General features: G+C 49.0%; 1 protein-coding gene across 1 annotated transcript in view; it reads left to right on the top strand.

Annotated features, from left to right (window-relative positions):
- Positions 1 to 18,269, top strand: part of USF2 (upstream transcription factor 2, c-fos interacting) — a 67,561-nt gene that overhangs the window by 38,385 nt on the left and 10,907 nt on the right. Inside the window, exons 3-4 of the mRNA XM_082274091.1 lie at positions 2,808 to 2,923; positions 3,310 to 3,429. Of these exons, the coding sequence (XP_082130217.1) occupies positions 2,808 to 2,923; positions 3,310 to 3,429 (236 nt within the window). The remainder of the gene's footprint in view (positions 1 to 2,807; positions 2,924 to 3,309; positions 3,430 to 18,269) is intronic.

Raw genomic sequence — 18,269 nt, 5'->3', positions numbered from 1 at the left:
AAGTCTTTCTGGGATTACAGTTGCTTATCAAACAAACTTTCCTGGCTGATGACAAAATAAGTATAATTTAATTACACAGAGAAGATCTAATCCTGCTTATTATACCCCCCCCCCCCCAACTAAGACTAGCCAACAGCCAGAGCTTCATGTGAGCAGTTCTGCAGCAGCTGTGGATCACTCACTTTTATATTTTATGTTGATTTGTAGCTGGCTGAAATACATGTGCAGTTATAGACTGCTGGCGTGACCGTTATTAGCAACTGCATTGCTTTATATGAGTAGCCAGTAATGTTGCTGTTGTTGAACACAGGTAAGATTGCTGCGTGTCTGTCACTGGGAAATCCTAAAAATATCGTTTAGGTCTGAGAGAATCTCTGACAATAATTACTATATCTACAGATCACTCTTCAATTGGTGTGGTGTTAAGTGAGAAGAATGCCCCCTACATTAGTGACCAACTGGAAGAATGTTCCTTGCACTGGTGACCAGTGGGGAAAATGCTCCTTATATTGGTAACTAATAGGAAGAATGTTCCTTACATTGGTGGTCATTGGGAAGAATGCTCCTTACATTGGTAACCAGTGGGAAGATTATCCTTATAAAGGGCATCCTGCCCACTGGTCACCAATATATTAGTTCCTTACACTGGTGACCAGTAGGAAGAATACCCCTACATTGGTAACTAATAGGAAGAATGCTCCTTACATTGGTGGTCAGTGGGAAGAATGCTCCTTACATTGGTAACCAGTGGCAAGAATGCTCCCTTACATTGGTAACCAGTGGCAAGAATGCTCCCTTACATTGGTAACCAGTGGCAAGAATGTCCCTTACCTTGGAGTTCAGTATGCTTCTTACAATGGTGACCATTTGGAAGAATGCTCCTTACATTGGTAACCAGTGGCTAGAATGCTCCCTTATATTGGTAACCAGTGGCAAGAATGCGCCTTATATTGGTAACCAGTGGCAAGAATGCGCCTTATATTGGTAACCAGTGGCAAGAATGCTCCCTACATTGGTAACCAGTGGCAAGAATGCTCCCTACATTGGTAACCAGTGGCAAGAATGTGCCTTCTATTGGTAACCAGTGGCAAGAATGCTCCCTTACATTGGTAACCATTGGCAAGAATGTCCCTTACCTTGGAGTTCAGTATGCTTCTTACAATGGTGACCATTGGGAAGAATGCTCCTTACATTGGTAACCAGTGGCTAGAATGCTCTCTTACATTGGTAACCAGTGGCAAGAATGCTCTCTTACATTGGTAACCAGTGGCAAGAATGCTCTCTTACATTGGTAACCAGTGGCAAGAATGCTCTCTTACATTGGTAACCAGTGGCAAGAATGCTCTCTTACATTGGTAACCAGTGGCAAGAATGCTCCCTTACATTGGTAACCAGTGGCAAGAATGCTCCCTTACATTGGTAACCAGTGGCAAGAATGCTCCCTTACATTGGTAACCATTGGCAAGAATGTCCCTTACCTTGGAGTTCAGTATGCTTCTTACAATGGTGACCATTGGGAAGAATGCTCCTTACATTGGTAACCAGTGGCTAGAATGCTCCCTTACATTGGTAACCAGTGGCAAGAATGCTCCCTTACATTGGTAACCAGTGGCAAGAATGCTCCCTTACATTGGTAACCAGTGGCAAGAATGCTCCCTTACATTGGTAACCATTGGCAAGAATGTCCCTTACCTTGGAGTTCAGTATGCTTCTTACAATGGTGACCATTGGGAAGAATGCTCCTTACATTGGTAACCAGTGGCTAGAATGCTCCCTTACATTGGTAACCAGTGGCTAGAATGCTCCCTTACATTGGTAACCAGTGGCAAGAATGCTCTTACATTGGTAACCAGTGGCAAGAATGTCCCTTACATTGGTAACCAGTGGCAAGAATGCTCTCCTTACATTGGTAACCAGTGGCAAGAATGCTCTCCTTACATTGGTAACCAGTGGCAAGAATGCTCTCCTTACATTGGTAACCAGTGGCAAGAATGCTCTCCTTACATTGGTAACCAGTGGCAAGAATGCTCTCCTTACATTGGTAACCAGTGGCAAGAATGCTCTCCTTACATTGGTAACCAGTGGCAAGAATGCTCCCTTACATTGGTAACCATTGGCAAGAATGTCCCTTACCTTGGAGTTCAGTATGCTTCTTACAATGGTGACCATTGGGAAGAATGCTCCTTACATTGGTAACCAGTGGCTAGAATGCTCCCTTACATTGGTAACCAGTGGCTAGAATGCTCCCTTACATTGGTAACCAGTGGCAAGAATGCTCTTACATTGGTAACCAGTGGCAAGAATGTCCCTTACATTGGTAACCAGTGGCAAGAATGCTCTCCTTACATTGGTAACCAGTGGCAAGAATGCTCTCCTTACATTGGTAACCAGTGGCAAGAATGCTCTCTTACATTGGTAACCAGTGGCAAGAATGCTCTCTTACATTGGTAACCAGTGGGAAGAATGCTTCTTACATTGGTGATCAGTGGGAAGAATGCTTCTTACATTGGTAACCAGTGGGAAGAATGCTTCTTACATTGGTGGTCAGTAGGAAAAATGCCCCTTACTTTTATAGTCAGTGAGACGAATGCCCTCCTTACATTGGTGGACATTGGGAAGAATGCCCCCCCCCCCTTACAGATGTCTAAAAAGATTGTTGGCAGCATAAGCACTCTGAGGGATTGTGAAGCTGATGCAGAATTACTCGGGTGACCTATCCTTGGTACAGGAATTGGGTAGCTATTCAGGCATACGTTAAGACTGTGTAGAGTCGTCTGAATAATGCATAGCTTGTTGTTTGTCTACAGGTGATGAGACGACTACTGATGAGCATACTGCGGTGGCCATTGCTACTGTCCAGCAAGGAGCCTTCTCAGACCACAACATTCAGTATCAGTTCCGCACAGAGAACAATGGAGGTCAGGTATGTAGATTAGGCTACCATGAAACAATTGCGTCCTACATCACTTGTTAAGTTAGTGGTTCTCAAGGTGAGGTACCGTAGACCTCGCCTACCAGCCAGTTGTGTTTGTCACCAATTACTTAGCCCGTAGGATTTTGGTGCCAGCTCCGAGGACACTTGCCTTCTCCTGGTTTTGCAAATCTGAACACTAAATTCTGCCTCCAGCGTAGTGGTCTGAGCATCTTCTAGGAATGTAAGGATTTAGGGGAGCAGCTGTTTCAAGAACAGAAGCGATTTCCCAGTTCTAGATTGGCAGTATGTGATCGTGGCTGTGCAGTATATTATTCTTCTGTTCAGTCTCTGCTTTTGCTGGTAACTTTTATGGTGTGTTTTCTTGTCTTCTCCAGGTGACATACAGAGTAGTCCAGGTGACAGATGGTCAGCTGGACGGTCAGGGTGATTCGACTGGTGCAGTGAGTGTGGTTTCTACTGCAGCCTTTGCTGGTGCCCCACAAGCTGTAGCACAGGTGAGAGTCACAGTTGCAGTGCTAGTGGTGTGGTCAAAACATCTACTGAACTCTGGCCTTCCCTGCAGACTTGCATAGTTGTACCGGCTCCTCTTCTGTGCTGAAACTGCTTACTCTGATTTCACTGCACACTCTGACCTTTTAACAGTGTGCATTCGAAATCTGCAGCAAGTCAGAGCCCGCCTCAATTCCTGGCTGGAGGACATTCATATTCATGTAGCACTTTCCTCTCTAGTCTTACTGTCCCTTGCCCACCCCTGATTTAATTTTTTGTTCATTGAGGCTCAGCATCTCATGTGGGTTTGCATGCAAATCTAGGAATCCTGAGTCCTCCAGACTTGCATCCACCCATTAAGGCATGTTGATATTTGCTTTACTCCTTCAAATTGCCAGCTGACTGCTTGCATCAGGGCTAAAGACTTCTAAGAGGAGTACTGAGGCGGGGTGCTGTGATGTTTGTTTTCAGGAAGCCATGTACAGCACCCTACTGGTTTCTTCCACCAACCATGATCTGCCTGCATGGTATAGAGCAGCACAGAGACTCAGTGATGATAATACTGCAGAATAAACTTAATCTTTAAAGCAGAGTTCCAGTCCTTTTTATGTTTATTAAAAGCCCGCAGCTACAAAAAGTGTAGCTGCTGACTTTCCCCTCTCCCCAGCAACGGCATCACCAGTGTGGGCACCTGGCTGAGACAGTTTGTGGCTTCACAGCCACGTGTGCACTGCACCTCCTCAATGTCCAGGCAATCTTCTGGGATCTGTGACGTGTCCCAGAAGATTTCAGGAAGAGGAGAACTTCTGCTCGAGCCACCTAGGCGACCCGAGCGGAAGTGGGAGCTGGGTACCTGTCAACTAGGTACCCACTTCCCCCCCCCCCTTCAAAAAAAAAGGACATGTCAAATGTAGCATATGAGGAGGTGAGGAGTCCGTAACCACGTTACCACCGGAGGATTTTGCTGTCTTACGTCCAGGCCACTTATTGCGATTCGGCACTGTGCAACTTTAACTGACAATTGCGCGGTCGTGCGATGCCGTACCCAAACGAAATTTACGTCCTTTTTTTTCCCCACAAACAGAGCTTTGTTTTGGTGGTATTTGATCACCTGTGCGATTTTTACTTTTTGCGCTATAAACAAAAAAAGAGCGTAAATTTTAAAAAAATAACAATATTTTTCCCCTTTTTTTATATGAAATTTCCCCCCAAAAAAAATGTAAAAATCAAAAATGTTTAAAATTTTTGGCCAATTTGTTTTCTGCTACATATGTTTGGTACAAAAAAAAATCACAATAAGCGTATTTTGATTGGTTTGCGCAAATGTTATTGCATTTACTAACTACGGGAAAGATTTGTAATTTTTGGTGTTTTTTTTTAACGGGTAATGGCGGCGATCTGCGATTATTTGCGGGACTGCGACATTGCGGCGGACAGATCGGACCCTTGACCCCGTTTTGGGGGTACCAGTGACATTACTACAGTAATCAGTGCTATACATATGCACTGTTACTGTAAAAATGACACTGGCAGGGAAGGGGTTAATTTTATTGGAGAGGGAGGGGTTAATGTATGCCTGGTGCTTACTAACGTGTGGGGGGAGGGCACTGAGTGACACAGGGACAGATTGCATGTCCAGCTATGCTGAACCCTGCAATTTGTCACTTAGGAGATCCGCCCGCTTTGTTTACACAAGCGGGCGGATCTCCACACTTGATTCCCCGACGATCGGGGAAGAGCGGCGGCGATCGCCGCTGCTCATCCCCTGGCCCGATTCCCGCTGTGACTGAACACAGCGGGAGCGAGCCTCCGGCGGTGCGCGAGCACTGCCCAGAAGGGGAGGAGTCCAGCGACGTAGGTCTACGTCGCTGGACGGAATCGAGCCACTTTGCCGCAGTACAGTCCCAGTGACTGGTCGGCAAGTTGTTAAAGTAGAACTTCCACTTTTGGGTGGAATTTCGCTTTGAAGCCATAATTCAAGAGGGCCTGTCTTTTTACTAAATAGCCTGAATGACACGGCTTCTTGTGTCGATTCAAGAAAAAGACCATGTTTTCCTGTGCCCATTCTCCTCCACTGCTTTCCTCCTAGAGTTTTTTGCTTTGCAAATATTCTTCTATATAGCAGCCTATCACTGCTCAGATGTGGTGACTGCATTCGGTTTTACTTTTCAGACTAAGAACATATTTTTTATGTATAAAATGCCTGTTGATTGTATCCAGAAATGCTGTGTTTAGGTCTCTTCCTGTAAGGTGACTTGAAAGCACAAAGAATGTTTTCTATCTTCTGTAAATTTCAAGTCCCTCCATCATGTAATGGAGGTGGGGAGAAAGACAAGTTTGAAGTCCAGTTTACAGTGCATCCAGAAAGTGTTCACAGCGCTCCACGTTTTCCACATTTTGTTCTGTTACAGCCTTATTCCAAAATTGATTTAATTCATTAATTTCCTCAAAATTCTACAAACCATGCCCCATAATGACAACGTGAAAAAAGTTTGAAATCTTTGCAAATTTATTAAAAATAAAAAAGGGAAAAAAATCCCATGTGGATAAGTATTCACACCCTTTGCTCGATACTTTGTTAAAGCACCTTTGGCACCAACTACAGCCTCAAGTCTTTTTGAGTATAATGTTTCAAGCTTGGCACCTATTTTTGGGCAGTTTCTCTCATTCTTCTTTGCAGGACCTCTCAAGCTCCATCAGGTTGGATGGGGAGCGTCAGTGCACAGCCATTTTCTGATCTCTCCAGAGATGTTCAATTGGGTTCAAGTCTGGGCTCTGGCTGGGCCACTCAAGGACATTCACAGAGTTGTCTTGTAGCCATATTTTGTTATTATTGCTGTGTGCTTAGGGCCGTTGTCCTATCAGAAGATGAACCTTCGCCCCAGTCTGAGGTTCAATGCACTTGGGGCAGGTTTTCATCAAGGATATCTCTGTACATTGCTGAATTTATCGTTCCCTCGATCCTGACTAGTCTCCCAGTTCCTGCCACTGAAAAATATCCCCACAGGATGATGCTGCCACCACCATGCTTCACTGTAGGGAAGTTATTGGCCAGGTGATGAGCGGTGCCTGGTTTCCTCCAGACATGACGCTTGCCATACAGGCCACAGAGTTCAATCTTTGTTTCATCAGACCAGAGAAATTTGTTTCTCATGGTCTGAGTGTCCTTCAGGAGCCTTTTGGCAAACTCCAGGTGGGCTGTCATGTGCCTTTTACTGAGGAGTGGCTTCCGTCTGACCACTCTACCATACAGGCCTGATTAATGGAGTGCTGCACAGATAGATGTTCTCCTCTCTCCACAGAGAAAAGCTCTGTCAGAGTGACCATCAGGTTCTTGGTCATCTCCCTGACTAAGGCTCTTCTTCCCCGATCGCTCAGTTTGGCTGAACGGCCAACACTAGAAAGAGTCTTGGAAGTTCCAAACTTATTCCAGTTATGGATGGAGGCCACTGTGCTTATTGGGAACTTCAATGCTGCAGAAATGTTTCTGTACCCTTCCCCAGATCTGTGCCTTGATACAATCCTGTTTTGGAGGTCTACAGACAATTCTTTGAACTTCATGACTTGGTTTGTGCTCTAACATGCACTGTTAACTGTGGGACCTTATATAGATAGTTGTGTCCCTTGCCAAATCATGTCCAGTCAACTGAATTTACCACAGGTGGACTCCAGTCAAGTTGTAGAAACATCTCAAGGATGATCAGTGGAAAACAGATACACCTGAGCTCAATTTCAAGTGTCATGGCAAAGGCTGTGAATACTTCTATACATGTGATTTTCTCTATCGCTCATTGACAGACGTAGTCTTCTTGATTCTCAAGAGCTGGGTTATGTTGTCTCCGCAGGAGTAGGACTAGGCAGAATGACAAAACGTTCTGGCTCCACCCTAGGGGGCAGTCCCTGAGGGTATATCCTCCCTCTCTCTGCTACAGGGAATCAGTTTTTTTCTGTCTAGTCAGGAGTAAGGACCTAAGTTCCTTGCTGGGATCTTTTGGTCCTGGCAAGACTTTTTTTCTTTAAGAAAAAGACATTTTTTAGGTAGTTTTCTCCAGTGTTTTTTTCCTGTGAGATCTTCAAGCAAAAATGCCGGACTGGGCGACACTTGTGGTCACCCCAGCCGGCCTACGAGCGCGTGCAGACCAGGCATTGCGCTTGGTCGGCCGCGACATATTCAAGTAAGTATGCGGGGCCGGGCGACGGGCTGGATGTGAGATCCAGTGGTCACCCCGGTCTCTGCCTAAAAAGCGCGTGCAGACCAGTGCGCTGAGTCGGCCGCGACGGAGTCCCAGTTAAGGGACTGACTTTGCGAGTTAAAAGCTCGCTTGGACGCCAGGACCAGAGAGTCGAGGCGTCCACAAACCCCCACCTCGGTGGAGAGGGTATTATGAAGAGAGGGTGCCTGTCGGTTCGGTATGGTGAGTAAAACGTTCCCTTTTTTCCTCATTTATGAGGCAGTATATATTATGGGCCCCTCCATATATGGTCAGTATATATCTGACACTTACAAGTCCCCCTTGTAATACAGCATGTGTTTGTGGGAAGTGGACTTGGTTCAAGAGCTAGCACTCTACCCAGCAGACTGTAACATTACAGCAAACATAGGAGGTATATTCCTACCTTATGTGCAGTGTATCTCTGTAGATCCATATGTCACCTCTCAGCAGAGTGCAGGTGGATGTGCTGGGAAGACGATATCGGCGGTCCGCCGCCATTTTGCCGTAGACCGAATGCATGTATGTCCTCAGGTCACGCCGGCCGCCATGTTTTTGGAGTCTTATGTCTCTTCTATGGGGGCGGCCATGTTTTGTGAGCCCAGCTTCCTCGTGGAGGGCTGGGAACGCCGGAAGGCGTACACAGGGGGCGGAGCCACGCCTTCTGCCCGGGAAAAAGCAAACAGCTCCTTCCAGTCTGTGTAAGACAGACGCTGGCTGCAGTTTGTTGGAAACTGCTCTGCATCGGTTGGTGAGCCTTGGGGGTCCCTCTCTCTCTCTCTCTGGGATCGAGAAGCAGGTACTCTGAGGGGCGCTATTGCGCTAGGGGGAGACACACAAAAAAAAAAAAAAAAAAAAGAAGTTTTTTGTTTATTGCTGGCAAAAGTGTCCTGTATTAACATGGACCCTGCCACTCATGTATCTCCTCCGGATCCCCTCGAGGGGTCTGCGGGATCCTCCAGCACCCCATTGACAATTGAATCTTTGTCAGCCATTATGGAAACTTTTGTGTCCCGGGTGGAAGTGGCTTGTCAGGGACAGGGCGCAAGAAAGCGACCCCCGCCTAACCCCTTATTATCTGAAACCTCGGATTCAGACTCTGAGCCTATTTCTGCAGTTGCAGGTACTTCATCTGGTATTGGTGTCTCGGGTCCTGTCTCTTCAGACAGTGAGGAGGATGTTTCGGCATCAGCCATAGCCCGAGAGGAAGCGTTGGTAAACGCACTCATTGTATCTGTTCAAGAGACTTTAAGGTTACAGGGTATTCCATCAGAAATAGCTGAAACTGAGATCCCTTTTGGGACTAAAAAGCGCATCAAAGTGGCAAAGGTTTTTCCATTGCCCAAATGTTTTGGCAATCCAATCGATGAAGAATGGCGTCTGCCAAAACGCACTTTTAATATTTCCAAACGCATTGACAGGCGTTATCCGTTTGAGGAAGCCCTTATTAAGAAATGGACAGAACCACCTGTGGTGGATTCACCAATTGCTAGATTGAATAAAGCCACGGTTATTCCTTTGGAAGACGCTCCGTCTTTTAAAGATCCAGTGGATCGCAAGATAGAAGCTATGTCTCGCACCATGTTTTCCTTGATTGGATCAGCTTTCAGGCCAATAATTGCTATTGGTCTGGTTTCGCAGGCTGTAACTGAATGGACCAAGTGGTTACGCCGGGACTTAGAAGAAGTCCCTCAGGCGGTATCAGATTTGTTGGAACAAATGATACAGGGGTTACAGTTTGTATGTGATGCGGCGTTAGACGCCACTCCATTAATGGCGCGAGCATCAGTCTCAGCAGTGGTTCTCAGGCGCACACTGTGGCTAAAAGGTTGGATAGCCGACCAAGGTTCCAAGAAAGCATTGGCTAATATCCCCTTTTCAGGAGAACGTCTATTTGGAGCCAACTTAGATGAGATCATTAAGGATCTCACCGGTGGAAAAAGCACCTTTTTACCGCAAAATTTTAAAGGTAGAGGAACTCGTCAAAGACGAGGGCCTTCTTTTTCTGCTCACAAGAGGTTTTTTCGTCCAGCGGGTGAAAAAACTAAGTCCTCCAAGCCTCCTGCAGGAGGCATCAGGGGTCGTTGGTCGGGCAAGCAAAAGCCCGCCCCCTCCAGACCTGAAGATAAACCATCCAAAGCCTGAAGGTGCGCCCCCACCCATAACTGGGGTGGGGGGACGTCTTCGCCGGTTCCCGGATCCATGGCTTTCCAGAATCCCGGACAAATGGGTTTGCGAAGTCATAAAGTCAGGGTACAAGATCGAGTTTCGATCTCTTCCACCGGCGCGATTCTTCCCTTCCAATATCCGACTATCTCCGGATCGTCTAGAAGATCTGCGGAGAGCAGTCACAGATCTACTACAACAAGGAGTGGTAGTCCACGTTCCTTGGACAGAACGGTTTCAAGGGTTTTATTCAAACCTGTTTACAATACCCAGGAAAGAGGGCAAAGTGCGTCCAATTCTGGACTTAAGAGCACTCAATTCTTTCGTCAACATAAGAAGATTCAGAATGGAGTCCATTCGCACGGTAGCAGCCTTCCTGCATCCAGGGGATGTCCTAGCGTCCATAGACATCAAGGACGCCTATCTTCACATTCCCATTTTCGCAGGACATCAGCGTTTTCTACGCTTTTCTGTAGAGGAGAACCACTATCAGTTTGTGGCGTTACCTTTCGGTCTCGCCACGGCTCCGCGGGTCTTCACAAAAGTGTTGGCCCCAATGTTGGCACTTCTGCGCCAAAGAGGTATATCGAGTCTAGGTTACCTAGACGATCTTCTGCTTCATGCAGAGTCTCCTCAGACCTTGCTACAAAACATAGAAATTACTATGATTTCTTTACAGGAATTCGGGTGGCTGGTGAACCAGCAAAAGTCCTTTCTGGTTCCCACCCAGAGGCTCGAATATCTGGGTCTAATTCTAGACACAGTCAGGACAAGAGTGTTTCTTCCGGTAGGGAAACTTCGAAAGATTCAATCTGCAGTCCAGTTGTTACTGTCCAACAGCTGGTCTTCCCTTCGGACTTGCATGAGGGTTCTGGGGTTGATGGTGGCTTCTTTCGAAGCAGTCCCATTTGCCCAGTCCCATACCCGAATTCTTCAGCAAGAGATTCTCCTCAGATGGAATCGGAATCCGGAATCCCTGGACAATCAGATACGATTGAGCAAACAGACCAGAGAGTCTCTGGTTTGGTGGCTTCGGTCTCCAATGCTCAGCCAGGGAAAGTCATTTCTGCCAATATATTGGACGATAGTGACCACGGATGCCAGTCTATCCGGATGGGGAGGAATTCTCGGTCAATTATCTGTCCAGGGACTTTGGTCCCCGGAAGAATCCAGATTACCGATAAATGTATTGGAACTGAGAGCGATCAGACTTTGTCTGATTCACTGGACCGAGCAGCTCCAGGGCAGCCCGGTTCGGATCCAGTCGGACAATGCCACGGCCGTGGCTTATGTCAATCACCAGGGGGGCACCAAGAGTGTCCGAGCGGCCAAAGAAGTGGCTTGCATTCTTCGCTGGGCGGAACGATTTGTTCCAGCAATCTCTGCGGTGTTCATTCCGGGGGTGGAGAATTGGCAGGCAGATTATCTCAGCCGTCAGACCCTGGATCAGGGGGAATGGTCCCTCCATCCAGACGTTTTCCACCAGTTGTGCCTACGGTGGGGCACCCCGGATGTGGATCTGTTGGCATCACGATTCAACAGGAAAGTTCAGAGATTCGTGGCTCGCTCCCGCGATCCTCTAGCAGAAACCGCAGACGCACTGATCGCCCCGTGGGGGCAATACCAGCTAATATATGCCTTCCCTCCTCTCGCGTTACTGCCAAGACTTCTTCGCAGGGTAGAGGAGGAAGGAATCCCAGTAATCCTGGTAGCTCCGGACTGGCCTCGTCGAGCTTGGTACGCCGACATGGTCAGACTGGTGGCGGACGTCCCGTGGAGACTTCCTCTCAGAGAGGATCTACTGTCTCAGGGACCGATCTTCCATCCTGCTTTACGATCGCTGGCTTTAACGGCCTGGCTATTGAGACCCAGGTGCTGAAAGACAAAGGTTTGTCAGCTTCAGTTATTCCTACTCTAGTTGAAGCAAGGAAAGCGACTTCCAGAAAGATTTATCATCGCACATGGAAGTCCTACATTGCATGGTGTGAACCTTTGGGGTTCCGTCCTCGGTCTTATTCGATTAGTCGAATATTGGCTTTTCTGCAACAAGGGGTTGAGCAGAAACTGGCCTTGAGTACTATCAAGGGTCAGGTCTCAGCATTAGCCATCTTCTTTCAGAAGCCTTTGGCTACTCATTCCTTGGTGCGGAATTTCATCCAGGGGGTGCGACATCTGGCTCCGCCAGTGCACGCGCCGTTACCCCCCTGGGATCTTAATTTAGTGTTGTCGGTTCTTCAGAAACCTCCCTTTGAAGATATTAGGGAGATTCCTCTACCCACGTTGTCCCAGAAGGTGGCCTTCTTGGTGGCTATTACTTCTGCACGCAGGGTGTCAGAACTGGCCGCATTATCTTGTCGTTCACCATATCTGGTGGTTCATAGAGATAAGGTGGTTCTTCGTCCGAATCCATCCTTCCTACCAAAAGTAGTTTCAGAATTTCATCTGAATGAAGAAATTGTATTACCTTCCCTGTGTCCTAAGCCCAGTCATCCTCGGGAATTTGCTTTGCACTCCTTGGATGTGGTCCGGGCGATCAGGGTATACTTGAAAACGACAGACTCGTTTCGCAAGACGGATTCACTTTTTGTGATCCCAGATGGACCCAAAAAGGGGTTGCCTGCATCTGCCGCGACCATTTCCAGATGGATCAGACAGACGGTAGTACAGGCTTATTCTATTAAGGGTCGGGAGCCCCCGTTCCCTGTTAAGGCGCACTCCACTCGGGCACTTAGTGCGTCATGGGCCTTTCGCCATCAGGCGTCAGTGGTCCAGGTGTGCAAGGCGGCTACCTGGTCGTCGGTGCATACCTTCTCCAAACATTATAAAATTGATGTAATGGCATCGTCTGATGCCTCATTTGGCCGCAAGGTTTTGCAGGCCGCAATTTGAGGAGACCAGTGGTCTACCTCGAGGGTTTTTTTCCGTTGGAAAATTTTTTTCTTTAGTCTCATTCTTTGTTTATAATGAGCCTTTAAGACTTCTAGTTTGGCACCGGTTGGGCCTACTAGATTGGATTTGATTTTGTCAATCCCACCCCTCATTTGTGGCACTGCTTCTGGATGTCCCAGCTCTTGAGAATCAAGAAGACTACGTCTGTCAATGAGCGATAGAGAAAAATGGATTTTTGTAAGAACTTACCGTAAAATCCTTTTCTCTTAAGCTCATTGACAGACGTAGTACCCGCCCCTCTATCATTGAGTTGGGTTGGGTTAAATTCTCTGTACTGCTTTAAACAGAACTGATTCCCTGTAGCAGAGAGAGGGAGGATATACCCTCAGGGACTGCCCCCTAGGGTGGAGCCAGAACGTTTTGTCATTCTGCCTAGTCCTACTCCTGCGGAGACAACATAACCCAGCTCTTGAGAATCAAGAAGACTACGTCTGTCAATGAGCTTAAGAGAAAAGGATTTTACGGTAAGTTCTTACAAAAATCCATTTTTTTTTTCGTTTTTAATTTTTAATAAATTTGCAAAGATTTCAAACAAACTTGTTCACGTTGTCATGATGGGGTATTGTTTGTAGAATTGCTTTCTTTCTGCACTGCGCCTCATGGGCTGGGCCTTTTGGCTAAAGTCCTGAGCAATTTTTGCTTACCAGGCCCTAGGGCCCGGCCAGTGCACATTTGGCATGGCCACTCTATTATTATTTTCTATTTATTTTCCCTCACTGTTTGTCACTTTCACTTTTGTGTGTGTTTTCACGGATTGTAGGGTGTGAGTCCTCGGGCTTACCCTGAAGTCTAGGGGGAGGATGTGTGGCCTTTAGGTTCCTTCCTCCCCTGCACCTGGGGGGGACCTAGTATTCGGGGTCGGCTTCGACTGGCCTGAAGAACGAGTCTGTCAGGCCTTCTGGCTAGGCAGACCATGTAAATCTTTGTCCCTGTCAGGAGTCTTGCGCCCCGGGGGTTCAGGGTAGAAGTCCTACCCCTTTGGGCGGTGGACTAAAGCACACCCTTAAGTACACTTTTTTGTGTGTGTGTTTCACATGCAAGTTTTTTGTTCACTTACGGGTTTTTTCGTTGTAGGTTTTTGCACCACCGCGGACTTAAAAAAATGAATTAGCGGGAGAGCAATAATTCTGTGCCAAAAAATTGCATTTAAAAGACTTCTGCGCAAATGACATAAAGAATCGCAATAATCGCCATTTTATTTTCTAGGGCCTCTGTTAAAAAAATATATACCGTTTGGGGGTTCTAATTAATTTTATAGCAAAAAATACAGATTTTTACTTGTATACAAAAAGTTTCAGAAAAAGACCTGGTCTTCTAGGCATCTCAAATGCTTATTTCTCTTACGTCCTCCGACAGTCGCCGCCTCTTCATATTCGTCACATATGGGGTATTAGACTTTGCTCCGAAGGAGTAGCTAGGCAACAGAATATGTTAACAATAAAGCTTTAACATATCCCACCCTCAAGGGGTGGTCCCCTCAGTCAATACCCTCCTACTTCCTGCAACCATATCTCAGTTTTAATGTCTAGCTTGTCAGGAGTGGCTGGCTCTCTCTGTGCTGGGACTTTTTGTCCCAGACTCTTTCTTCTTTTTGATATTTTGTTTGAGTTTTCTCTCTACCTTTACTTAGCTGTTATTTTTGTCAGCATTAGTTAGTTCTTCGGACGAAGAGGATCATGCGGACTGGGTCTCGGGCTGATCCCCCTGGTCGCAGGTCGTGGGTCAGTGGCTTCCCAGTCTGCCATCGAGCGTTCAGCCAGGTAACGCTCCTGGCACGGTGAACGACCCATCCCTGTTCGGTGCAGGGATGATTGGTGAGGTGGCTACCTCACCGGACGCTGTGCGGTTTCTGAACCGCCATTGTGTGCGTCTTGAGTAGCGACTCTCCCTGCCTCATGTGCAGCGGCTTGTTCGCCTGTGCGGGTTCCCCACGCCATGTGAGGTAAGTGTATCTATGTGGGGACCTGTCTGTCTGGGGGGGTCTCAGTCTGGGACTGTGTAACCTGCCTTTAATCACACTGCTTGTCTCCCTATCTCTCGGCTGCATGCTGTGGGCTGCAAGGGGGGGGGGGAGCTGTATGACACTGAGTATGTCAGGCTGGGCAGTGTGAGGAGCTGTGTGCTGTGGGGCATGTTTTTAATGGCATGTTGGGGCATATACAGCGATCGCTGCGGCGATCTAACATGTATCCATATTATGGGATGATATTGTGTGTGATTTTATGCACTGTGGAGCGGCGATTTCGGCGCCAAACGGCGCCATTTTACCGGCGCCCGCTCCGGCCGCATGGTTTACATGCACGGCGGCCATTTTCTTGTAGCCTCCATAGGCTTACATAGAGCGCCCTGGCAGCATCACTTCCTCTCTCCTGGAAGCACCGATCGAGGCAGCAGCAGCAGCGGAGTCTCCTCAGGTTTTATCCTTCTATTCCTGTGTTCCATTGCCTGTATTCAGTCTGTATATTCCCTGTGGGGGTCTCATTGTGCCTGAGTGTGGTGCGGTGGGCTGCGCTTGCCGCGCTTGCTGTAAGGGGGCAGTTAACCCTTGGTTGTCTGGCATACAGGGGCAATGGATTCTCAGGAGGGCAAATTTCCCACAGTCTTGGTGGAAAGCCAGGGGACCGCTGTTTCCCCCCCAGGGGGGGATTTGGCCACTATTGTGGCTGGCCTTGCTGCACAGGTGCAAATGCTGGTGGCTGCTCAATCTACTAAACGGCCCAGAGTTGCTCTGTCCTCTGATTCTGAGGGTGAAGGTGATGGGGCTGTTCTGGCGGGGACCCCCCTATCGGGGTCCCGCTCCTCTCTGGATCTAGTGGGGTCTGAGGTAGAGGCTGAAGTTGAGGGGGTTGATAATTCTCCCCCTGGCTCGCCTGAAGAGCTTGCAATCATGGATGAGTTGATTGCTTCCATTAAGCAGACGCTACGTTTGCAGGACGAGGTGTGTCCCCCAGCTGCCTTGGCGGCTTATGGGACGCAGAGAAAACGCAGGACGCCGCAGGTCTTTCCCTGCAATGCTGATTTTCAGCGCGCTGTTAAGGACCAATGGCGCGATTTGCGCAAGCCTTTTGCGGTACCAAGTAAATTTAAGCTGCGTTATCCTTTCTCGCCTGCCACTGATGAACGGTGGTGTGTGCCTCCGCCGGTAGATCATGCTATTGCGGTTTTGAACAAAGCCACTGCGATCCCGGCAGAGGGATCCCCTATTTTCCGTGATGCCACGGATAGGAGACTGGAGTCTCTTGCCCGTCATACTTATTCTGTTACGGGTTCTATGCTTAAGGCTCTGTTTGCTTCTCTCATGGCGGCCCTGGCGATCGCAAGTTGGACGCAGATGCTTAGGCGCGTCCTAGTGGCCGATTCGGCCTCAGCGGCGACCCTGGATATGGTGGATCAGATCCACCAGGGTGTCATGTATCTGTGTGATGCGGACCTGGACCTGATTCCGTTGGCCGCGCGTGTGCACAGCGTGGCGGTGTTGTCTCGCCGCCTGGTTTGGTTGGAGTGTTGGTCGGTGGACCAATCTTCACGTAAAACCTTAGCCAATCTGCCTTATGATGGGTCTCGCCTTTTTGGGGAGTCCCTGGATGTGTTGATTAAGGGGATTACTGGGGGTAAGAGCACTCTCTTGCCCCATTTCCCCAAGGCTAAGGGGGCTTCTGGGAAGAAGCATGCTAATTTTCGGCCCCCTCAGGGGTCCTTTCGTGCCTTTCGGCCGCACTACAAGGGCAAGCCGTTCAAGGGCCAGGGCTCTCAGAAGAAGCCCTGGTCTGGAAAACAGAAGTCCGGCCAATCCGGACCTGCGGCCCATAACAGTTCGGCCTGAAGGGGCGCCCTCACCCAGTTTTGGGGTGGGGGGACGCTTGCTCGGTTTTCTTCAGCCCTGGTTGGCCCGTGTGCGGGACAGATGGGTTCTGGAAATCGTTCGATCTGGTTACAAGATCGAGTTTCTCTCTCGGCCAGAGAGCAGATTTTTTCCCTCAAATCTACAACTGTCTCCAGAGCGCCTGCGGGATCTGCGCCTGGCGGTGCGGGACCTGAGGGCTCAGGGAGTGGTGGTTCCGGTGCCTCATCGGGACAGATTTCGGGGGTTTTATTCCAATCTGTTCACTGTGCCCAGAAAGGAGGGCAAGGTTCGTCCAATTCTGGACTTGAAAGCTCTGAACCGCTCTGTGCGGGTTCGCAAGTTCCGCATGGAATCCCTGCGCTCGGTGGTGGCTGCCCTGGTTCCGGGGGAATTCATGGCCTCCATCGATTTGAAGGATGCGTATCTTCACATCCCCATATTCGAGGGTCATCAGAGATACCTTCGATTTGCCATTGCGGAGGATCACTACCAGTTCGTGGCGTTGCCCTTTGGGCTCGCCTCGGCTCCGCGGGTCTTCACCAAGGTGCTTGCACCGGTTCTGGCATTATTGAGAGCCCAGGGCATTTCTGTCCTGGGGTATCTGGACGACATTCTGATTCGGTCTGCGACCAGTCAGGGTCTGGAGAAGGACCTGTCTGTCACGATGCAAACTCTGCAGGAGTTCGGTTGGACGATAAATGTTCCAAAGTCGACTCTGAGTCCGTCGGTTCGTCTTCCCTATCTGGGAATGATACTGGACTCGGTGCAGGCGAAGGTCTTCCTGCCGGAAGACAAACTCAGGACTCTTCAGGAGGAAGTCAGGTCCCTCAGGGACGTTCCGAACTCGTCTCTGCGGACGTGTATGAGATGTCTGGGATTGATGGTCTCGGCTTTCGAGGCGATTCCTTTCGCGCAGTTTCACACGCGGGGTCTCCAAGCGGAGACCTTGTCCAAGTGGGACGGGCGACCTCAATCTCTGGATCTTCAGATCTCGTTGAGTCATCGCACCAGGGAAAACCTCCTGTGGTGGCTCCAGTCCCCGTTGGTGTCCGGGGGCAAGTCGTTTCGTCCGATCTCGTGGACGATAATCACCACGGATGCCAGCCTGTCGGGCTGGGGTGGTGTTCTGGGCGTTCTGTCCGCCCAGGGGACCTGGTCGGAGGGGGAGTCTTCCCTCCCGATCAACATTCTGGAATTGCGTGCGATAAGGCTCTGTCTTCATCGCTGGACGGACCGGCTGCAGGGCTGCCCGGTTCGGGTGCAGACGGACAATGCCACGGCGGTGGCCTACATCAACCACCAAGGGGGCACCAGGAGTGCCCGAGCGGCTCGAGAAGTGGCCGACATTCTGTCTTGGGCCGAGACTCATGTCCCGGCGATAACGGCGGTTCACATTCCGGGAGTGGAGCACTGGCAGGCGGACTATCTGAGTCGCCAGACCCTGGATCAGGGGGAATGGTCTCTCCACCCGGCTGTCTTCCAGATGTTGTGCGCGAAGTGGGGTCTTCCAGATGTGGACCTGTTCGCGTCTCGCCTCAACTACAAGGTGAAGAGGTTCGTGGCAAGGACGCGCGACCCTCGGGCGGACGCGTCGGACGCGTTAGTGGCCCCGTGGCATCAGTACAGGCTGATGTACGCGTTTCCACCGATTCAGTTGCTGTCCCGGTTCCTTCGC

Source organism: Pelophylax lessonae (assembly GCF_965119305.1).
Source record: "Pelophylax lessonae genome assembly, chromosome: 12".
NCBI classification, from domain to species: domain Eukaryota; kingdom Metazoa; phylum Chordata; class Amphibia; order Anura; family Ranidae; genus Pelophylax; species Pelophylax lessonae.
This window is presented reverse-complemented; position numbering and strand designations above follow the sequence as displayed.